General features: G+C 43.2%; 2 protein-coding genes across 2 annotated transcripts; both read right to left on the bottom strand.

Annotated features, from left to right (window-relative positions):
• Window positions 1–497: 497 nt before the first annotated feature.
• Window positions 498–5,918, bottom strand: dnttip2 (deoxynucleotidyltransferase, terminal, interacting protein 2). The gene is made up of 7 exons (XM_058073863.1): window positions 5,774–5,918; window positions 3,291–5,215; window positions 1,606–1,747; window positions 1,439–1,534; window positions 1,201–1,365; window positions 1,028–1,137; window positions 498–939 (listed from the first exon to the last, which is right to left on the bottom strand). Exons 1-7 carry the CDS (start codon window positions 5,846–5,848, stop codon window positions 822–824), a joined length of 2,631 nt encoding a protein of 876 aa, XP_057929846.1. The 5' UTR covers window positions 5,849–5,918; the 3' UTR covers window positions 498–821.
• Window positions 5,919–6,473: 555 nt separating this feature from the next.
• Window positions 6,474–15,870, bottom strand: gclm (glutamate-cysteine ligase, modifier subunit). Its single transcript, XM_058072787.1, has 7 exons — window positions 15,446–15,870; window positions 13,171–13,233; window positions 11,944–12,028; window positions 9,265–9,321; window positions 8,989–9,191; window positions 7,632–7,746; window positions 6,474–7,554 (listed from the first exon to the last, which is right to left on the bottom strand). Exons 1-7 carry the CDS (start codon window positions 15,578–15,580, stop codon window positions 7,385–7,387), a joined length of 828 nt encoding a protein of 275 aa, XP_057928770.1. The 5' UTR covers window positions 15,581–15,870; the 3' UTR covers window positions 6,474–7,384.
• Between the last annotated feature and the right edge of the window lie 587 nt (window positions 15,871–16,457).

Here is a 16,457-nt window from a genome sequence, read left to right as displayed (position 1 = left end):
TTAGGGCTAGAGGGTTAGGGCTGGAGGGTTAGAGCTGGAGGATTAGGGCTGGGGGTTTAGGGTTGGAGGGTTAGGGCTGGAAGGTTAGAGCTGGAGGGTTAGGGCTGGAGGATTAGGGCTGGAGGGTTAGGGCTGGAGGGTTAGGGCTGGAGGGTTAGGGCTGGAGGGTTAGGGCTGGAGGGTTAGGGCTGGAGGGTTAGAGCTGGAGGGTTAGAGCTGGAGGGTTAGGGTTTAGAGGGTTAGGGTTAGAGGATTAGGGCTGGGGGTTTAGGTTTAGAGGGTTAGGGCTAGAGTATTAGGGTTGGAGGGACAACAAAACGATACTCATTAAGCTTGTATTAAATATATTTTATAGTTTATTTTTTTATATGTTATTGTTAGTTTTTATTTAAATATCACAAAAGTAAAAATCGTGTTGGATTTTATTGAACTTTGAAGTTGTCATTGTACAACTTCATTAACAATACATTCCCAAAATGTATTTTCCCGTATTACTCAACGTCACGTATTGACATCGCTACGTCACGTACCAACAAACAAAGACCACAGCAACTTCTTGCTAGAAATACACCCTTTAATGTCAGCACCCAGCAGGGGGGCGTCGGGTATTTTTAGGGTTAGGGTTCAGGTACATTTAGAGTTCAGGGTCAGATACATTTACTTTAAAATTAAGCTGGTCTTGCTATCAAGTCTGTGCCATGGTTGGCTTGGGAAAGTCCACCAGCAAGTCAACATGATCACGAATGAATAAATCCTTTTATGGAAAAATGATTTGTGTGCAGGTTTAAATATGATTGTTCCTGACAACAAACATGGCCGCCTCACTTCCTGACTTTCTCCGATTTCTTATGGAATCGGTTCTTCTTGAACTTGCGGTGTTTTCCCGCCGCCTGAGCCGCTTTCTCGGCTACGATGTCGTGGTACCTCTTCTTGTTTTGGCTGCAAAGAGAAGAAGAGTTGCCATGTTGTCATCTTCCTGTTTACGTTGGAGGACACTTCCTGTCGTCCGGCGTGGGTTAGGACTTACTGCCTGAACTCGGCATCGGCCAGAAGCTCCTCCACCATGGTCCTCTTCCTCTGCTTCTTGGGAACGCGGGAATGATAGAAGTCCACCGGGTTGTCCACCACAGTGCCCACCTGGATCCACACGGAGTTTCATGATGGTCGGGAATCGACAGGTAAACACACACACACACACACCTGGAAGTACTTGGGGAAGCCATCTCGGTCGTTCTTCTTGTAGAACCTTTTCGGATCCAGGGATCCTCTCATCTTCAGGAGCTGAAGATCTCCTTGAAGCTCCTTGGTGAGCTCAGGAGCTTTCATGTTGAACCAGCTGTCACCTGTGGACTTTTCACGCTCCACCTGAGAAGATGAGGAGATTTTGAGATGAACGGTGCTGCAGATCTTCTGAGAGGTTCTAAGGTCCACAACTTACTCTGTGTTTTTTTTTCAGGACTTGTTTGGATTCTCTGTACGGAGGAACTGAGTCCTTCTTCTCGAAGTCCGGACCCATCACGCTCTTCTTCATCAGCTGCAACGAGAAAAGCAGCGGCTGTCATGGACGCCGTGAACCGAGTCGTGAAATCGACGTGGGTATTTTACCTCATCTTGGGAATTGTTCTTTTTCTTGGGTCTCTTGGCAGCACCGGGACCAGGTTTTGATTTGCCACCGTCCAACGTGATGTAGAGACCGCCGAGCTGCTTCATGTCGATGCCCGGGTCGATGCTGCTGGACATGTTCTTCCTACACAAACCGAACGAGTTACGGATCATTTCTCAATGAACAACTCCTAATCCGAGTCAAACGGCTCCACGCCAGAAGACTCGTCAGGATTCGGACATGGGACGCATTTGGTACAGCGACACCCTGACCGTGGCGTGCGGGAGTCGACCTTTCACTGCCATTCTGCTAGCTGACCTCCATTTGCTTTATTACGCAACCACGACAAAAGAATATCAGCAAACCAAGACATCGTCATTCCTGTTCTTTTTTTAACATGTGGCTGTAGTCAACCCCTCTATACTGGTAAGTAGGTATTTGTGGCAGCCCGGCAACTTTCATGTTGTGACCGGTTTTTGTGTGTGTGGAGACAAATACTATACGTTTGCTGATATTCTTCTAGCTATCTCTGCTAATAGCCTTAGCTAACGTTACTGATATTATTTTATCTACCTCACCTTTTGGCTTTATTTGCTGATGTTCTTCTAGCTACATTTTCTGATAGTCTTCTGGCTACGTTTGCTGATATTCTTCTGGCTACGTTTGCTAATAGTCTTTTAGCTACGTTTGATGATATTCTTGTAGCTACCTCTGCTGATACCCTTAGCTAACTGATATTATTATCTACCTTACCATTTTGGGGTTTTTTTGCTGATGTTCTTCTAGCTACGTTTGCTGATATTCTTCTAGCGACCTCTACCCCTTAGCTAACTTTACTGATATTATTTTATCGACCTCATCTTTTTGGTTTTATTTGCTGATGTTCTTCTAGCTACGTTTGCTGATAGTTTTTTAGCTATGTTTGTGGATATTCTTCTGGCTACATTTGCTGATATTCTTCTAGCTACCTCTGCTAATACCCTTAGCTAACTTTACTGATATTATTTTATCTACCTCATCTTTTTAGTTTTATTTGCTGATGTTCTTCTAGCTACGTTTGCTGATATTCTTTTGGCTAGATTTGCCGATATTCTTTTTGCTACGTTTGCTGATATTCTTCTGGCTATGTTTGCTGATAGCCTTAGCTAACTTTACTGATATTTTATCTACCTCACCTTTTGGTTTTATTTGCTGATGTTCTTCTCGCTACATTTTCTGATACTCTACTGGCTACGTTTGCTGATATTCTTCTTACCTCTGCTGATAGCCTTAGCTAACTTTACTGATATTATTTTATCTACCTCACCTTTTCGGCTTTATTTGCTGATGTTCTTCTAGCTACATTTTCCGATATTCTTCTGGCTAATTTGCTGATATTCTTCTGGCTACTTCTGCTGATACCCTTAGCTAACTTTACTGATATTTTATCTACCTCATCTTTTTGGTTTTATTTGCTGATGTTCTTCTCGCTACGTTTGCTGATATTCTTCTGGCTACTTTTGCTGACATTTTTGTAGCTACATATGCTGACTTTCATCAGCAGGTTCCCAAAGGTAAATCAGGCTGGTATGGGAACCCAGCACTGATCCCGGATCAGATGGAGCCCAGGCTGGAATATTCCACCCCAGTGTGATGATTCCTGTAGGAGCTCCATGAGACCATGGAGGTCTTTACGTGTTGGACTTACAACCAGTGATTCTCGCTCGTCAAGCTGAGGTCTGCTTCGCCGTTGTCATCACTTCCTTCTTCGTCCACAAACTCCTCCTCCTCGTCGTCGTCGTGCTTCCCGCCAACCAGTTCCTCCTTGGTGAGTCGCTCCAACGTGTAGTCCTCATACACGTCCTCCCCGGTCCTGGTGTCCACCATGAACAAGCCTTCCACGGACTCCATCGTGTCTTTGGGCTTCTTGGAGATACTTGGTCTTTCTCCTCCATTCTCCTCTTCCTCTGAGATGTAGTCCTCCTCCTCTTCTTCGTCATCATCATCATCATCATCATCGTCACTGCTCACCATGAGGCTGAAAGTTTTAAGAGAAGCTTTTTCGTGTTTCGGTGGAGCTTCAGACGTCGCCGTGTCCTCCATGTCACCAAGCCTTTCTCCTGAAACATCATGTGGGGTTTTGGTCTGCGTGCTCATGATCTCCTCCTCCACATCGTTACTCCTCGGCTGTGTGGAAGAAGCCTCAGTTTCGTCCATCACTTCCACCGAGGCGTCTCCTTCCTTTGGTTCTTCAGCAGGTTCTTCAGCAGACGGCTCGCCCTGCTGGTCTGCTTTGTCGTCAGAGGCACGTTGAAGCTTCTTCTCCGTTTCCTCGGTTTCCACTTCCACTGGCGAGGCGTCTTCATCCTGGTCTTCAACAGACAGCTCGCCGTGCTTTCCTGTAGACGCCACTGCAGCCTCAGTACCAGAGTCTTCTTTACTATTCCTTGGTGGAGCTTTCTTCTCTTCTTCATCTTCAGGTGCAATGTCTTCCATCTGAGCAGCTTTGGTCGCGTCCTCCTCCAGCAGCGTCCCATCAGCATCTTCAGCGACCACCGTGCTCTCCAGAACCGAGTTGTCCATCAGTTCCTCGACGGTGTTCTCCAGAACTACAACAAGTTCCTTCATCATGGACACCGGAGCGCGGCGCCGGCTGCTCCCCGATCCGCTGCGGCTGCTGCAAGGCGTCCCGCCTCCCTCGGTTACGTCGGAGTCCGACTCCACAGTCTTAGACCTGGAGGATCGGGTCTTGTCCCATGTGGAGACGCTGTAGTCTGGACCGGAATCAAAGCTCTCAGAGTCACATGACTTCTCAGGTGCTGTCGTCGTTCTTCTTGTTGTCCTTCTCAGTGTGGGAGAACCTACCGAGACCTCGTCCAGGTTCATGGGAATGGGGCGTGGTGGATTTCGTTTTCTGGTACTTCGACGGACTTCAGAGCGAGAATCCTCGAAGACGCTCGAAGTGCTGCTCTCAGCGTCGGAAAACTCAGAGTCCTCTTGAGGTCTCTTGGCGGACCTTCTGGTCACAACGCTTTTTCTTTGACTTCGAGTCACTCTCTGGTAGGACTCAGGAACCAAGTCCACCATGCTGTCTTTGGTCTCATCTTCTAGTTCTGGGTCAGGTATGAGTTTTTTCCTCGTGCTGCGGCGAGTTCTTGTGGGCGATACCGCAGAAGAGCAGGATTCCGCGTCTGACTTTGACTCTTTTGTGTGATGGACTCTCCTGCTTCTTGTTGGTGCTTCATCATCAGAAACCGCAGAGCTACTGGATGCTAACTTCTTGTCCACCGCCATCTTCCTTGTGCTTCTCACGTTTTTCAGGACGAGAGACGAACACGACTCCGCTTCGGAAATGTCATCTTCTTGATTTACTTTACTAGGAGGTCTCCTTCTGCTGCTTCGTCTCACAGGTCCGACGTTCACATCGGAGCAGCAGGATTCCAGGTCGGATACGTCTGATTCGTGGATGGAGCCCACGGGAGTGCAAGGCTGCTCCGGGCTGTGGAGTCTGGAGGCTCTGGTGCATCTTTTCAACGTGGACGTCCACACATCGGATTCTTGAAGCTGGCTCACAGTGGGGTTGTCCACCTGTGGAGCAGCACTCCTGGTTCTTCTTCCAGTGGATGGAGTGGCCTGCGTGATGAAGAAAGAAGAAAATATTACAACAAAAATGGCAACAAAAACAATAACAGTACATTTATTATGATTACTATTACATTGTTTGTTAAATGCTATAATGCTATAGTGCTAAATCTCAATGTAAAAGGCTAAAGCTAGCACCGGGCATGATATCCGCACCAAGTCTTTTCACATTTTTAATCTCGCGAGATCTTGTACCATCTTCAGTTACTGTGAATTGTTACGCATGCAAACCCATAATAACGAACTGCAACGAAATAAATGAGTCATGTAAAAAAAAAAACATGTCGTTGATATTCATTAAAAAAAAACAACTATATTGTTCAAGTGTATTATCGGTCATTATTAGTTAATCGAGAAATAACTAATACTTATTTATTGAAGTCGTAGCAAATGTTCGAAGCTAACAAACCAAACAGACCACGTGAGCTAGGGCAGCCACGCGCTCTATAAAATCAACTGATCGAGACACGAGCAAAAAGTGCTCTAAAAAACAACTTAAAGCCAAACGTGGGAGTGTGGTGTTTAAATTGACATTGCTAAAAAACTTACCTTATCTTCGGAGGGCTGTTCGACGTTTGTTTTAGTCGGAGAACTCACGCGAACGCCCCTCCGGGTGGCCACCATCTTGCTTGACACTTACTTCCGGTTTGGAGACGGAACTAGTTATGGGTCGTTCGAGAATGATTCGGTTCAGATAGTCAATTCTATAATGTGACGGACGTTTGGAGTGTTTAAAGTTGTTTTTGCTTTGCTCTGTGTTTTCTGTTGGTGTACATGTTTAGCTCAATTAACTCACACTGGGCACAGAAGAACATATAAAATACCCGGATAAAGACGTTCAATACATGAATGAAATGAAGCAGTAATAAACATGTGTGTGGAACTGCTCATTGCCGATAACCCAACGCCAATTAATAAACATTTTAAAAATTATTTAGCTTATTCAATGATTTAAATATTTACTGGATAATAATTATAATGTTCCATTACAAATAAATAACATATTTTGGTCAAGCGACAAAAAACTCAAAAGGAGCCGTTCGGGAGGCAAGCCAAAAGAAACAGTTTCTTTAAAGATGCAAAATTCTCACAACTAGACTAGACCAAAGCAATCTATACAAGATACTCGGCTACTAATTGTGGGACGTACTGTATATTCATATGTCAAGTTGTGTTTAAAATCATTTATTAAATAAAAGTAAGAAAAACCGAAGAAAACCAACACTACGCATATTTGAGTAATATTTTAATAAAGCTCATTTGTGATTTACAGATATATGTTTACGGTACAATAGAGAGTTTCTTTAGTCACTTTCCAGATCATATCACTTATGATTCATAAATATAAAAATGCATTCCACCATCACTGGAGCTGTTAAAAAAAACAAACACACACAGATAACATAATAACCCAAATCACAAAAATGCTCAACAAATCAGTAAAATGTTAGCATGACAAAAGAGATTAAATTTCAATATCGATGGTATAACAATATCGACTTCAGAATGTTTTTTTTTCTGAATTGAGGAATGCAAATTTCACATGCATGAGTAAAATCAGACTTGTCATTTAGCTTTACAAAAATGCTGCAAATTATTATATTGGAAAAAAATACCTGACTCACGCACTGTAATGATACACATTTACCGCTAGATGGCGACAAAAGCATGTTTGAGGACAATGAGGATCCGCTGCCAGGCACTTCACATTTCAACAGTTAAGACGCTTAAAGATGTCGTCCAGCGGTAAAAAGTACACGTTAGAAGGCCATATTCACTTCCTGAAACTACATTTAGAGAAGACGTATTATAAAGTTTGACACAAATAACGGCTGCTTTTTGTCACATGGGGTCTTGGTAGCATCGATGGCTGGCATTTGGAGGTATAACTTTGGTGCCTGACCGCTTGTATCATGTGAAAAAGCAACTTGTATCAGCGGAAAAGGTGAAGTAGTGTCTTGAGGCCTTCATGAATACTCCATGTTCGGATTGAAAGAAGTAAAAATAGGATGATAACTGTGCAGCATTACGCTTAATTTACAGTAAACTGAGTCCACAGTTCAAGTTGATTGGCAGCATCCACGTTCCAAAAAAAACAGAGAGACAAATCTGCATGTGTCGTCGTAGTCGTCATCGTCGTCGTTTCCGGTCAGGCGTGTGCTAGAGGTCCGCCTTCCTGGCGCTGAACAGGTACCCCATGGCCTTAATGATGCCCCGGCTCTTGACGATGACGGAGTAGCGCAGGACCCACTCCAGGCTCCAGTCGCCCACGCTGAGATGCTGCGTCCCCTCCCGCATGGCCTCCTGGAACGTGGCGGCTGATATCAGCTCTGCAAAGACGAAACCGAAACGAAGGTGCTATAATCAAGCATGTGCGGCGACAATGCGCAGAAATCGGAAATCGCACCAGTGGGGTCGTTGTGCGTCAGGAGCTGGATGTCGAACTCCTTGGCGAAGGCGGTCAGGTCGGGGGGCATTACGCAGCAGGATGCCAGGTTCACTTGGTTGCTGCTGGGCTTGACCTGGTTGTCGTAGCGACACAGATAGAAATAACACAATGCTAACACTATGGCTACCATGGCAACAGTAATAACTAAGTCTTATATGCTAAATCAGGGGTCTCAAAATCCTGTTTCAGACCTTCTACAGTATTAGAGCCCTCCAGACATGAAATAACACCCCTATAGTCACATTTAGACTCCTAATAGCCCCATACAGTAGACATGAGAAAACGACACATTGTTTAGAAATTCCTGTTCTGCACAGTACTTTCCACGATGGTCATTGTCTCTATATAACATTACTGACACCTAGTGACCAGTGTAGAATACTACATATCACTCCTTTGAACGCATCTTCTGAATGCCTTCATTTGTATGTTAGGTCTTCAGCTATTTTATTGTTGAAAATGCTTCATTTAGGCAATAAAATTAGCTTAAATAGGCAGATTTTCTGTTTTGTTTTTTTTACTTTCAGAATCCCCACAGTAGACTTCACCAGGTTACATAACGTAGAGCAGGGGTCTCAAACACGTGGCCCGTGGGCCAAATGTGGCCCGCAGGACACCAGTTTGAGGCCCCCGCCTTGATATGAAAGTTTAATGTTAGTTTGATATGGATGCTGTATGGTATCATGTACCCGGAAAAAATTATTACGTTTGATTAATGTTCACGTTAAAGGTTAAATAACTGTTAATAGTTATCCTCCCTATCCGTGTGGAAGTGGTAAGTTTTTGGCTATTTAAGTTTAAAAGGAAATAACTTGAAGGCTACCGTTTAGGTCGCAGTAGACTTCGCCAGTCTAAGTCAACAGGTTACATAACGTAGAGCAGCGGTCTCAAACACGCGGCCCGCGGGCCAAATGTGGCCCGCAGGACACTAGTTTGAGGCCCCCGCCTTGATATGAAAGTTTAATGTTAGTTTGATATGGATGCTGTATGGTATCATGTACCCAGAAAAAAATTATTACGTTTGATTAATGTTCATGTTAAAGGTTAAATAACTGTTATCCTCCCTATCTGTGTGGAAGTGGTAAGTTTTTGGCTATTTAAGTTTAAAGGAAATAACTTGAAGGCTACCGTTTTTAAATTTTTTTTGTTTTTAATAAATGCGTTTTTTTTTTTAAACCTGATGCGGCCCAGTCTCACCCAGACCCGAGCTCCAGTGGCCCCCAAGTAAATTGAGTTTGAGACCCCTGTGCTAAATGTTAGCTAAAACATTGATCAAATCCAGCTTCCTGTGTTCCAAATGGAGACCAGCGGTTACCTGAGCCCAGTTGTAGAGCTGCTCCAGCAGGTCTTTGTCCAGGTCGGAGGTGCCGATGGCGGCGATCTTCCGGCTGCGCACGAGCGCCTCCAGCTCCTCCCACACCGGCTGAAGGGGAGCCAAGGTTTGGCTGTCACCGCCCAGGAGGCCGCGCGGCGCGATGATCACCGAGTCCAGCTGGGACACGGCCAGCGTCTGGCAGGCTAGAGAGAAGACGGCGAGAGGGAGCGGTGAGCACCGCCATGTCTTTCTTTGTAACGCCGTGCTGATGCTTACCCATCTCCACGGCGTCGCTGATGGACGACTGACCCGACTCAAACAGGAAGAGTTTGGCTGGAAAGCAAAGCGAGTCTTAGTGGCTTTTGTCACTACATTTACTACATTTCATACTTCATTGATCAATTCCGTACTTGTTCTAATGAGGCAACTTTTTCCCCTTTGCAACGTCTCTCAAGGGTGAGACCAATTACCTCGGAAGTGCGTCAAAGAAAGTGAAAGTGAAGTAAAACGCTCAGAAAGTGGACCGTCATGAAGGGTAAAGATTGGATCTTTGAACATGCTCTTTCTCCTTCTCTCCCTCACTTGCAACGCCCCTTTCTGTGTGCAATTTAATGGCTGTATTTCATCTTTTTTTTTTTTTTCTTTTTTTTTTTTTAGGGATGTCTGATAATTATCGGGGCTGCACGGCGGTTGAGTGGTTAGCGCGCAGACCTCACAGCAAGGAGACCAGGGTTCAATTCCACCCTCGGCCATCTCTGTGTGGAGTTTGCATGTTCTCCCCGTGCATGCGTGGGTTTTCTCCGGGTACTCCGGTTTGAAAGAAATGAATGAATGATATTAATATGAGGCTGCACGGTGGTCGAGTGGTTAGCACGTAGGCCTCACAGCTAGGAGACCCAAGTTCAATTCCACCAATAGCATGTTCTCCCCGTGCATGCGTGGGTTTTCTCCGGGTACTCCGGTTTGAAAAAAAATGAATGAATGAATGATATTAATATGAGGCTGCACATTGGATGAGTGGTTAGCACGTAGGCCTCACAGCTAGGAGACCCAAGTTTGAGACCCCTGGCCTAAATGAAGCATGTTCGAGCATAAACATTAGTAAAGGAACTAAATACAAACCAGTTTAAAAATTTCAAGTTAAAGCCGTGGTCCACAACGACTGATTCCTTTTCCCACAAAACTGTGTAATTTGGTGGCTGGGATATTAAAGCGATCAAATTAATCTTCATGAAATAGTTTCCTCATGTACTGTTTAAACTAAGACAGGAAGAACACGAAACAAGAAGGTCAAATAAGACGGGCGTGGCTGCTTGACGTGTGTGCTAACTGGCAGTGTGCTAGCATGAATCAATTTGCACGGAACAAATGCACACATTAGCCGTTAATAACGTCATTAAATCTTATCTTTGTGCATTCCCGTGTGGTATCTGTGGGCGGGGCCCCTGCATTCAAGGACACTGGTGACCTGTAGCCTACGCTGGCTTTAACGCACGCCGTCTTTGTCAACAATTATTTTTTGTTTGTTTCTTTTCAGCTTTTGCCTGATTTTCCTGATCTTTTTGATCCGCATACCGATTTCTGGCTGGGCTCTTGATATTATTACAGGTTTGAATTATCTCATAACAGGCAATAATTATAATTATAGTAATAATCCTCATTATAACACAGGGTTCTGTTATGGCCGTACTCCAGCTGAACTAACATCAATTCCTGTCCATCCATCCTGAAGTCATTTATGGTAATGGTAATGGTTTTATTTCATTTGAACATGCATCAGATTACAATTGAGTGCATCCCATAATCAGTTCCCAGTTCCACATGTCCAAAAGGAGTAGGAAGAAGCAAAGCTTATTAAATCCTACCCCTCCATCTGGTACTTTTACAATCAGTAACTGTTACATTTGTTCACTTCCTGCTTTCCTAATATAATTCAAATTATTGTTTTTATATTTTATTATATTTTTTATCTTAAATTATTTTAATATTATATTTATATTATATTTTTTATTTTTTTAACTTCATTTAAAAAAAAATATATATATTTTTTGTGATATTTACTGATATATATAGCACATCATGACTGGTTCAAGACTCTTCATGTTTGTATTTACCAAATTTATTTTATTCATTAATTTATTTTATTAATTTTATTTTAGTTTTTTTTTCTGTTTTTTTATTTTTTGTCCCGTACCAAAGTAGGAGGTGATATGAGCATCCAATGCCATAATGGGTACCATAGTAAGTGTCAATATAGTGATATATATAGCACATCAAGACATCAAGACTCTTCATCCTTGTATTTTTTTTGTTAGTTTTTGTTTTAAATTTGATTTTATAAATGTTTTAAATTAAAAATGTGTTTTTAATTTTTTTAATTTATATTTTGTAATTATTTTTTATTATTTATTTTTATTTTTTTCTCACGTACCGAAGTACACGGTGATATGAGCATCCAATGCCATAATGGGTACCATAGTAAGTGTCAATATAGTGATATATATAGCACATCATGACTGGTTCATTTATAGAAACTTATGTATTAAATAGCTTATTTTCTCTATTAAAGCTAACCGATTATGCTTTTTCCACTTCTCTGACCTACAAATGTAGTTCAAATGTCGTAATCTCGTGTTAAACCACGCAACCACAAGTTTCAGATAATGAGGTCATTAACAGGTTTTATATATACTTATATTTTCTAAATAAGGAAGTCTACTTCTACTATATGTGTTTATTACGGTCGAGTGTGAAATCAATAAAGTCTTAATCGTTTTGATCATTCTGGATCACAGATAATAAAAACCCTAAAATCAGGACGTCATAAAATGTGAAAAACCAACAGTTTCACGCTCCAATCAGCAAAAATGAAGTAGAAAAACTTCATGAGCATTCCATTGCCATCTTGGTCTTTCATCAGTATTTACTGGTAAGACAAGGATTACCAGTACAGACCTGAAACCTTCAGCTCTTCCCTCTCCTCAGGTATGATGGCGTCTGTGGCCTGGGGGATGTTGCAGTCCAGCGTGTCTGGCAGGTCCTGAACCACAAGAAAAGCAAGGTTGGTTTCTTCAACTAAAAAGTATTTCGGCCATTGTGTCTTTTTTTCATTCATTCATTTTCTATCGCTTATCCTCACGAGGGTCGCGGCGGGTGCTTGAGCCTATCCCAGCTGTCATCGGGCGAGACGCGGGGGTAAAATAAAGGCGGAAAATAAAGTGGTTGGGCCACCCTGAGCAGCAACAATTGCAATCAAGTTAACTTGCAATGAGAGATAGATAGCTAAACATGGATGGACGATTATGTTGAGCCTATTCCAGCTGTCTTCTTGGCGAGAGGCGGGGTACACCCTGGACTGGTGGCCAGCCAATCACAGGGCACATATAGACAAACAACCATTCACACTCACATTCATACCTATGGACAATTTGGAGTTAGCCAATTAACCTAGCATGTTTTTGGAATGTGGGAGGAAACCGGAGTACCCGGAGAAAACCCACGCATGCACGGGGAGAACATGCAATTGGTGGAATTGAACTTGGGTCTCCTAGCTGTGAGGCCTGCGTGCTAACCACTCGACCACCGTGCAGCCTCATATTAATATTATTCATTCATTCATTCGTGCAAACTCCACACAGAGATGGCAGAGGGTGGAATTGAACTAGGGTCTCCTAGCTGTGAGGCCTGTGTCTTTTTTATTCAACTAAAAAGAATCTGCATGAAGCACATTATGGTGGTAAGCGGAATAGGATGTGTACCTTTAGCAAACATTTACCAAGCATGACTTAAGGACTTGGCTGGACTCGTGTAGCGTACGCATGGCCGCATCGCACACGTTAAACCCCGCCCATTGCCATTTGAGTCCAACAGCACATTCGCTGAGGTCAGCAAGATAAAAAAGCTCCCTTAGGATATCCATGTATGATCAAAGCATGCTGACATTCCACCGCCAAACAAGGTGGCCATGAATCGACCACCCCGTCCCCCGTCCCACCCCGACTGTTGGAATGGCGCCTCCTGACCGATATCCGCCACTGCATGAACATTGGCCGTGACAGCTTCTTTTCAGGACGCCTGGAGGCATCGTTTGAAGTTCATCACGTCAGAATCCTCACATGATCGGACAAGTCAACAACACACGGCCGCTCAGACCGCCGTCTGACCCCGCCGAGGTCACCTCACCTCCATGAGGGGTTGCGTCGTGGACACCCAGCTGCTCAGCGTAGCCTGAATGCACTCTTGAAGCTGGAAGAGAAGGTCTGGTTAGCAGGCGTGGACAAAAGAAGGAATGTCTTTATGCAACATCTGGACCACATGTTGCTCTCCACCAGTACTGTACGTTTATTGGGCGGATGCCATCAAAGTATGTCAAGTCACTTTTGAGTGGTTATCAATGCCTGAAAAGACGGGCGTGTGGAAGCCATCTGTGAGGAATGCAACACGTGGACAGATGAAGTCATTGGAGCGCGAGTTGCTGTGAAGGATAGCATTACTGTGTATGTGTACACCCACTGGATGCTTGTGGAGGGGGGGGGGGATTTTTACATGAGGAATATTTCCCACTGGGGAAACCTACAGTATACATTCCCATACATTCATTGATGTATTTGTGGTGGTCCGGGACGAATACCCCCATGGAATGCACGAAGAGACAGGAAGTGTTTCTTGCATCATGCATTTACTCGGTAATCAAATATAAGTGATCCATAGCGGAGATCCAGACATGCACGGCACCTCCTTAGTTCCTCAGTAACTACTCTAAATGTAGGTCCCTTAGTTCCTCAGTAGCTACTCTACCCATTAGTTCCTCAGTAACTACTCTAAAATGTACTAGGTCCCTTAGTTCCTCAGTAACTACTCTACCCATTAGGTCCTCAGTAACTACTCTACATGTAGGTCTCTTTGTTCCTAAGTAACTACTCTACTCATTTGTGCCTCAATAACTACTCTAAATGTCGTAGATCCCCTAGATCCCCAGTAACTACTCCATTCATTAGTTCCTCAGTAACTACTCTAAATGTAGGTCCCTTAGTTCCTAAGAAACTACTCTGCTCATTAGTTTCTCAGTAACAACTCTAAATGTAGGTCCCTTAGTTCCTCAGTAACTACTCGACTCATTAGTTCATCTGTAACTACTCAAAATGTACTACGGCCCTCAGTAACTGATCTAAATGTAGGTCCCTTAATTCCTCAGTAACTACTCTAAATTTAGGTCCCTTAGTTCCTCAGTAACGAATCGACTCATTAGTTCATCAGTAACTACTCTAAATGTACTACGGCCCTTAGTTCCTCAGTAACTACTCTATCCATTAGTTCCTCAGTAACTGCTCTAAATGTAGGTCCCTTAGTTCCTCAGTAGCTACTCTACCCATTAGTTCCTCAGTAACTAAATATAATAGGTCCCTTAGTTCCTCAGTAGCTACTCTACCCATTAGTTCCTCAGTAAGTAAATATAATAGGTCCCTTAGTTCCTCAGTAACTACTCTAGTCATTAGTTCCTCAGTAACTACTCTAAATGTAGGTCCTTTAGTTCCTCAGTAACTACTCTAAATGTACATAGGTCCCTTAGTTCCTCAGCAACTACTACTTAGTTGCTCAGTTCATTAGTTCCCCAGTAACGAATGTAAATGTAGCTTAGTAATTAGTTCCTTGTTAGTTCTTCATTAGTTCCTTAGCAACTACTCTAAATTAATGTACCTCAGTTCTCAGTAACTTCCCACTACTATTCACTATTTGCTCAGTAAATTAGTTCCTTAACTACTTTAAGTTAATGTGCCTTAGTTCCTCAGTAACTACTCTACTCATTAGTTCTGCTACAACTACTCTAAATGTAGGTCCCTTAGTTCCTCAGTAACTACTCTAAATGTATGTCTTAGTCTTCGGTTTCTCATTAGTTCTTCATAGGTTCCTTTGTAACTACTGTCTTTTGGTGTACCTTATTTTAAAGTGACAGCACTTCATCCGTCATATTGTAGCCACTTTTTAGTTCCTTGGTTCTTGCCTTTCCTTCTAAACTCAACACTTCAACTTGAAGTTTGTCATACTTTCTCCCAGATTATGCCATTAATCCACGTTTGGCCGCCAGATATATAAGAAAGCATTAACATTCCTGTTGCATTATTTGCACAATGGAAATGAAATATTCTTCCCAAAGGTTTGCAGAAGGTCCCATAAATGTTTCATTAAGGTAAACAACCTTAGCTATTCGACGTAAGTTGAAAATATCCAACACATAAGTATGGTGTATTTTCTGCTAACTAGCTAACTAACAGGTTTGAGGTTTGGAAAAGTCTGCATGCATTTTTCCACGCGTCATGTTTACTCAGTCATGTGACCCCCAACCCCACCTCAGGTGGCACTGGTGCACGCGACCAGCCATTAGCCGTTAGTTCCACACCTGCGCTGCTAGCTCATTAAATATGGATTTATTACACCGACGTCAACGGTAAGAGTTTACCTCTTCGCTGGGGGAGCACGGACATTTCTTCTTCAGCCGAGTTCTGTTGACCAAATTCCCGGTGTGAAGCCTCAAGGTCTTCGCGTGGCTCAGCAACATCTTCTTCGCCTCCATGTTCACAATTGGAGTATCCATGTGTTGTAATTTGCTTTCAGGAAGCGTAAAATGGCAAAGAAACGCGGCCACAAGCACACAACTTCTTCCACTCGCTGCCGACTAAGACTGCACCTTGCTCCGGTCGAGCAGAAGTACAGCCCAGGAGCTGGAAAAGGAAATTACCGCCGTCAGGATGACTTGCTGCTTCTGTCGCCTGTGGCACAATCATGGCGTATGTAAAAGCCGGCAAGGACACGCCCACTGGATGAATTAAAATTTATATATTTTTACATGTATTTCTCTCTATTACGCTTTACAACTAAACTATAACACAATATTAAACACAACAAAATGGTTCTTTGTTGTTTTCAAAAAAGCATTTTCATTTCAACCGTTGGGCGGGGAAACACCGGAAACGGAAGTGACAAAATCTTAAACCAATCAAAACCGAACGCAAAAGCCGCCATTTTCGTAGTTTTAAATATTGTAACACTCTACACTCAGCTAAATACCAGACCAGACGGGCAGAATACTAAACACAACAACACAACAAAGGGTCCTTTGTTGTTTTCAAAAAGTCATTTTCATTTCAACCGTGGGGCGGGGACTCACCGGAAACACCAGAAACGGAAGTGACAAGTTCCTAAACCAATCAAAACCGAGCGCAAAAGCCGCCATTTTCGTAGTTTAAAATATTGTAACAACAGTAGTTTTTTTTTATTAAGGTCCAGAACAATGATGCGGGTTCTGCTTCACTTCCTGTCCGTCACCACTTTTCCTTCCCAACCCCGGAACTTATCTCTCCATTGCAACACATAACACATAATACCCCCACGGGTCATTACAATATATATACGTTAATCCTTTATTCATAACAATGGATTATTCAAAGTAACAATAATAAAGAAATAACAAT

The sequence above is a fragment of the Doryrhamphus excisus genome, chromosome 5, assembly GCF_030265055.1.
Source record: "Doryrhamphus excisus isolate RoL2022-K1 chromosome 5, RoL_Dexc_1.0, whole genome shotgun sequence".
Classification (NCBI taxonomy): domain Eukaryota; kingdom Metazoa; phylum Chordata; class Actinopteri; order Syngnathiformes; family Syngnathidae; genus Doryrhamphus; species Doryrhamphus excisus.
Note: the sequence above shows the minus strand (reverse complement) of the source record. Positions and strands in the feature narration are given on the sequence as shown.

Excerpts from the sequence above, each read along its gene's own strand:
- gclm (XM_058072787.1), bottom strand. The coding sequence starts at position 15,580 with ATGGATACTCCAATTGTGAACATGGAGGCGAAGAAGATGTTGCTGAGC. Across the intron at positions 9,322-11,943 it reads GGAAGAGCTGAAGGTTTCAG|CCAAACTCTTCCTGTTTGAG; the intron begins GTCTGTACTGGT and ends TTTGCTTTCCAG. Across the intron at positions 7,747-8,988 it reads AGCTCTACAACTGGGCTCAG|GTCAAGCCCAGCAGCAACCA; the intron begins GTAACCGCTGGT and ends TACGACAACCAG.
- dnttip2 (XM_058073863.1), bottom strand. The coding sequence starts at position 5,848 with ATGGTGGCCACCCGGAGGGGCGTTCGCGTGAGTTCTCCGACTAAAACA. Across the intron at positions 5,216-5,773 it reads AACAGCCCTCCGAAGATAAG|GCCACTCCATCCACTGGAAG; the intron begins GTAAGTTTTTTA and ends TTCATCACGCAG. Across the intron at positions 1,138-1,200 it reads GCTTCCCCAAGTACTTCCAG|GTGGGCACTGTGGTGGACAA; the intron begins GTGTGTGTGTGT and ends GTGTGGATCCAG.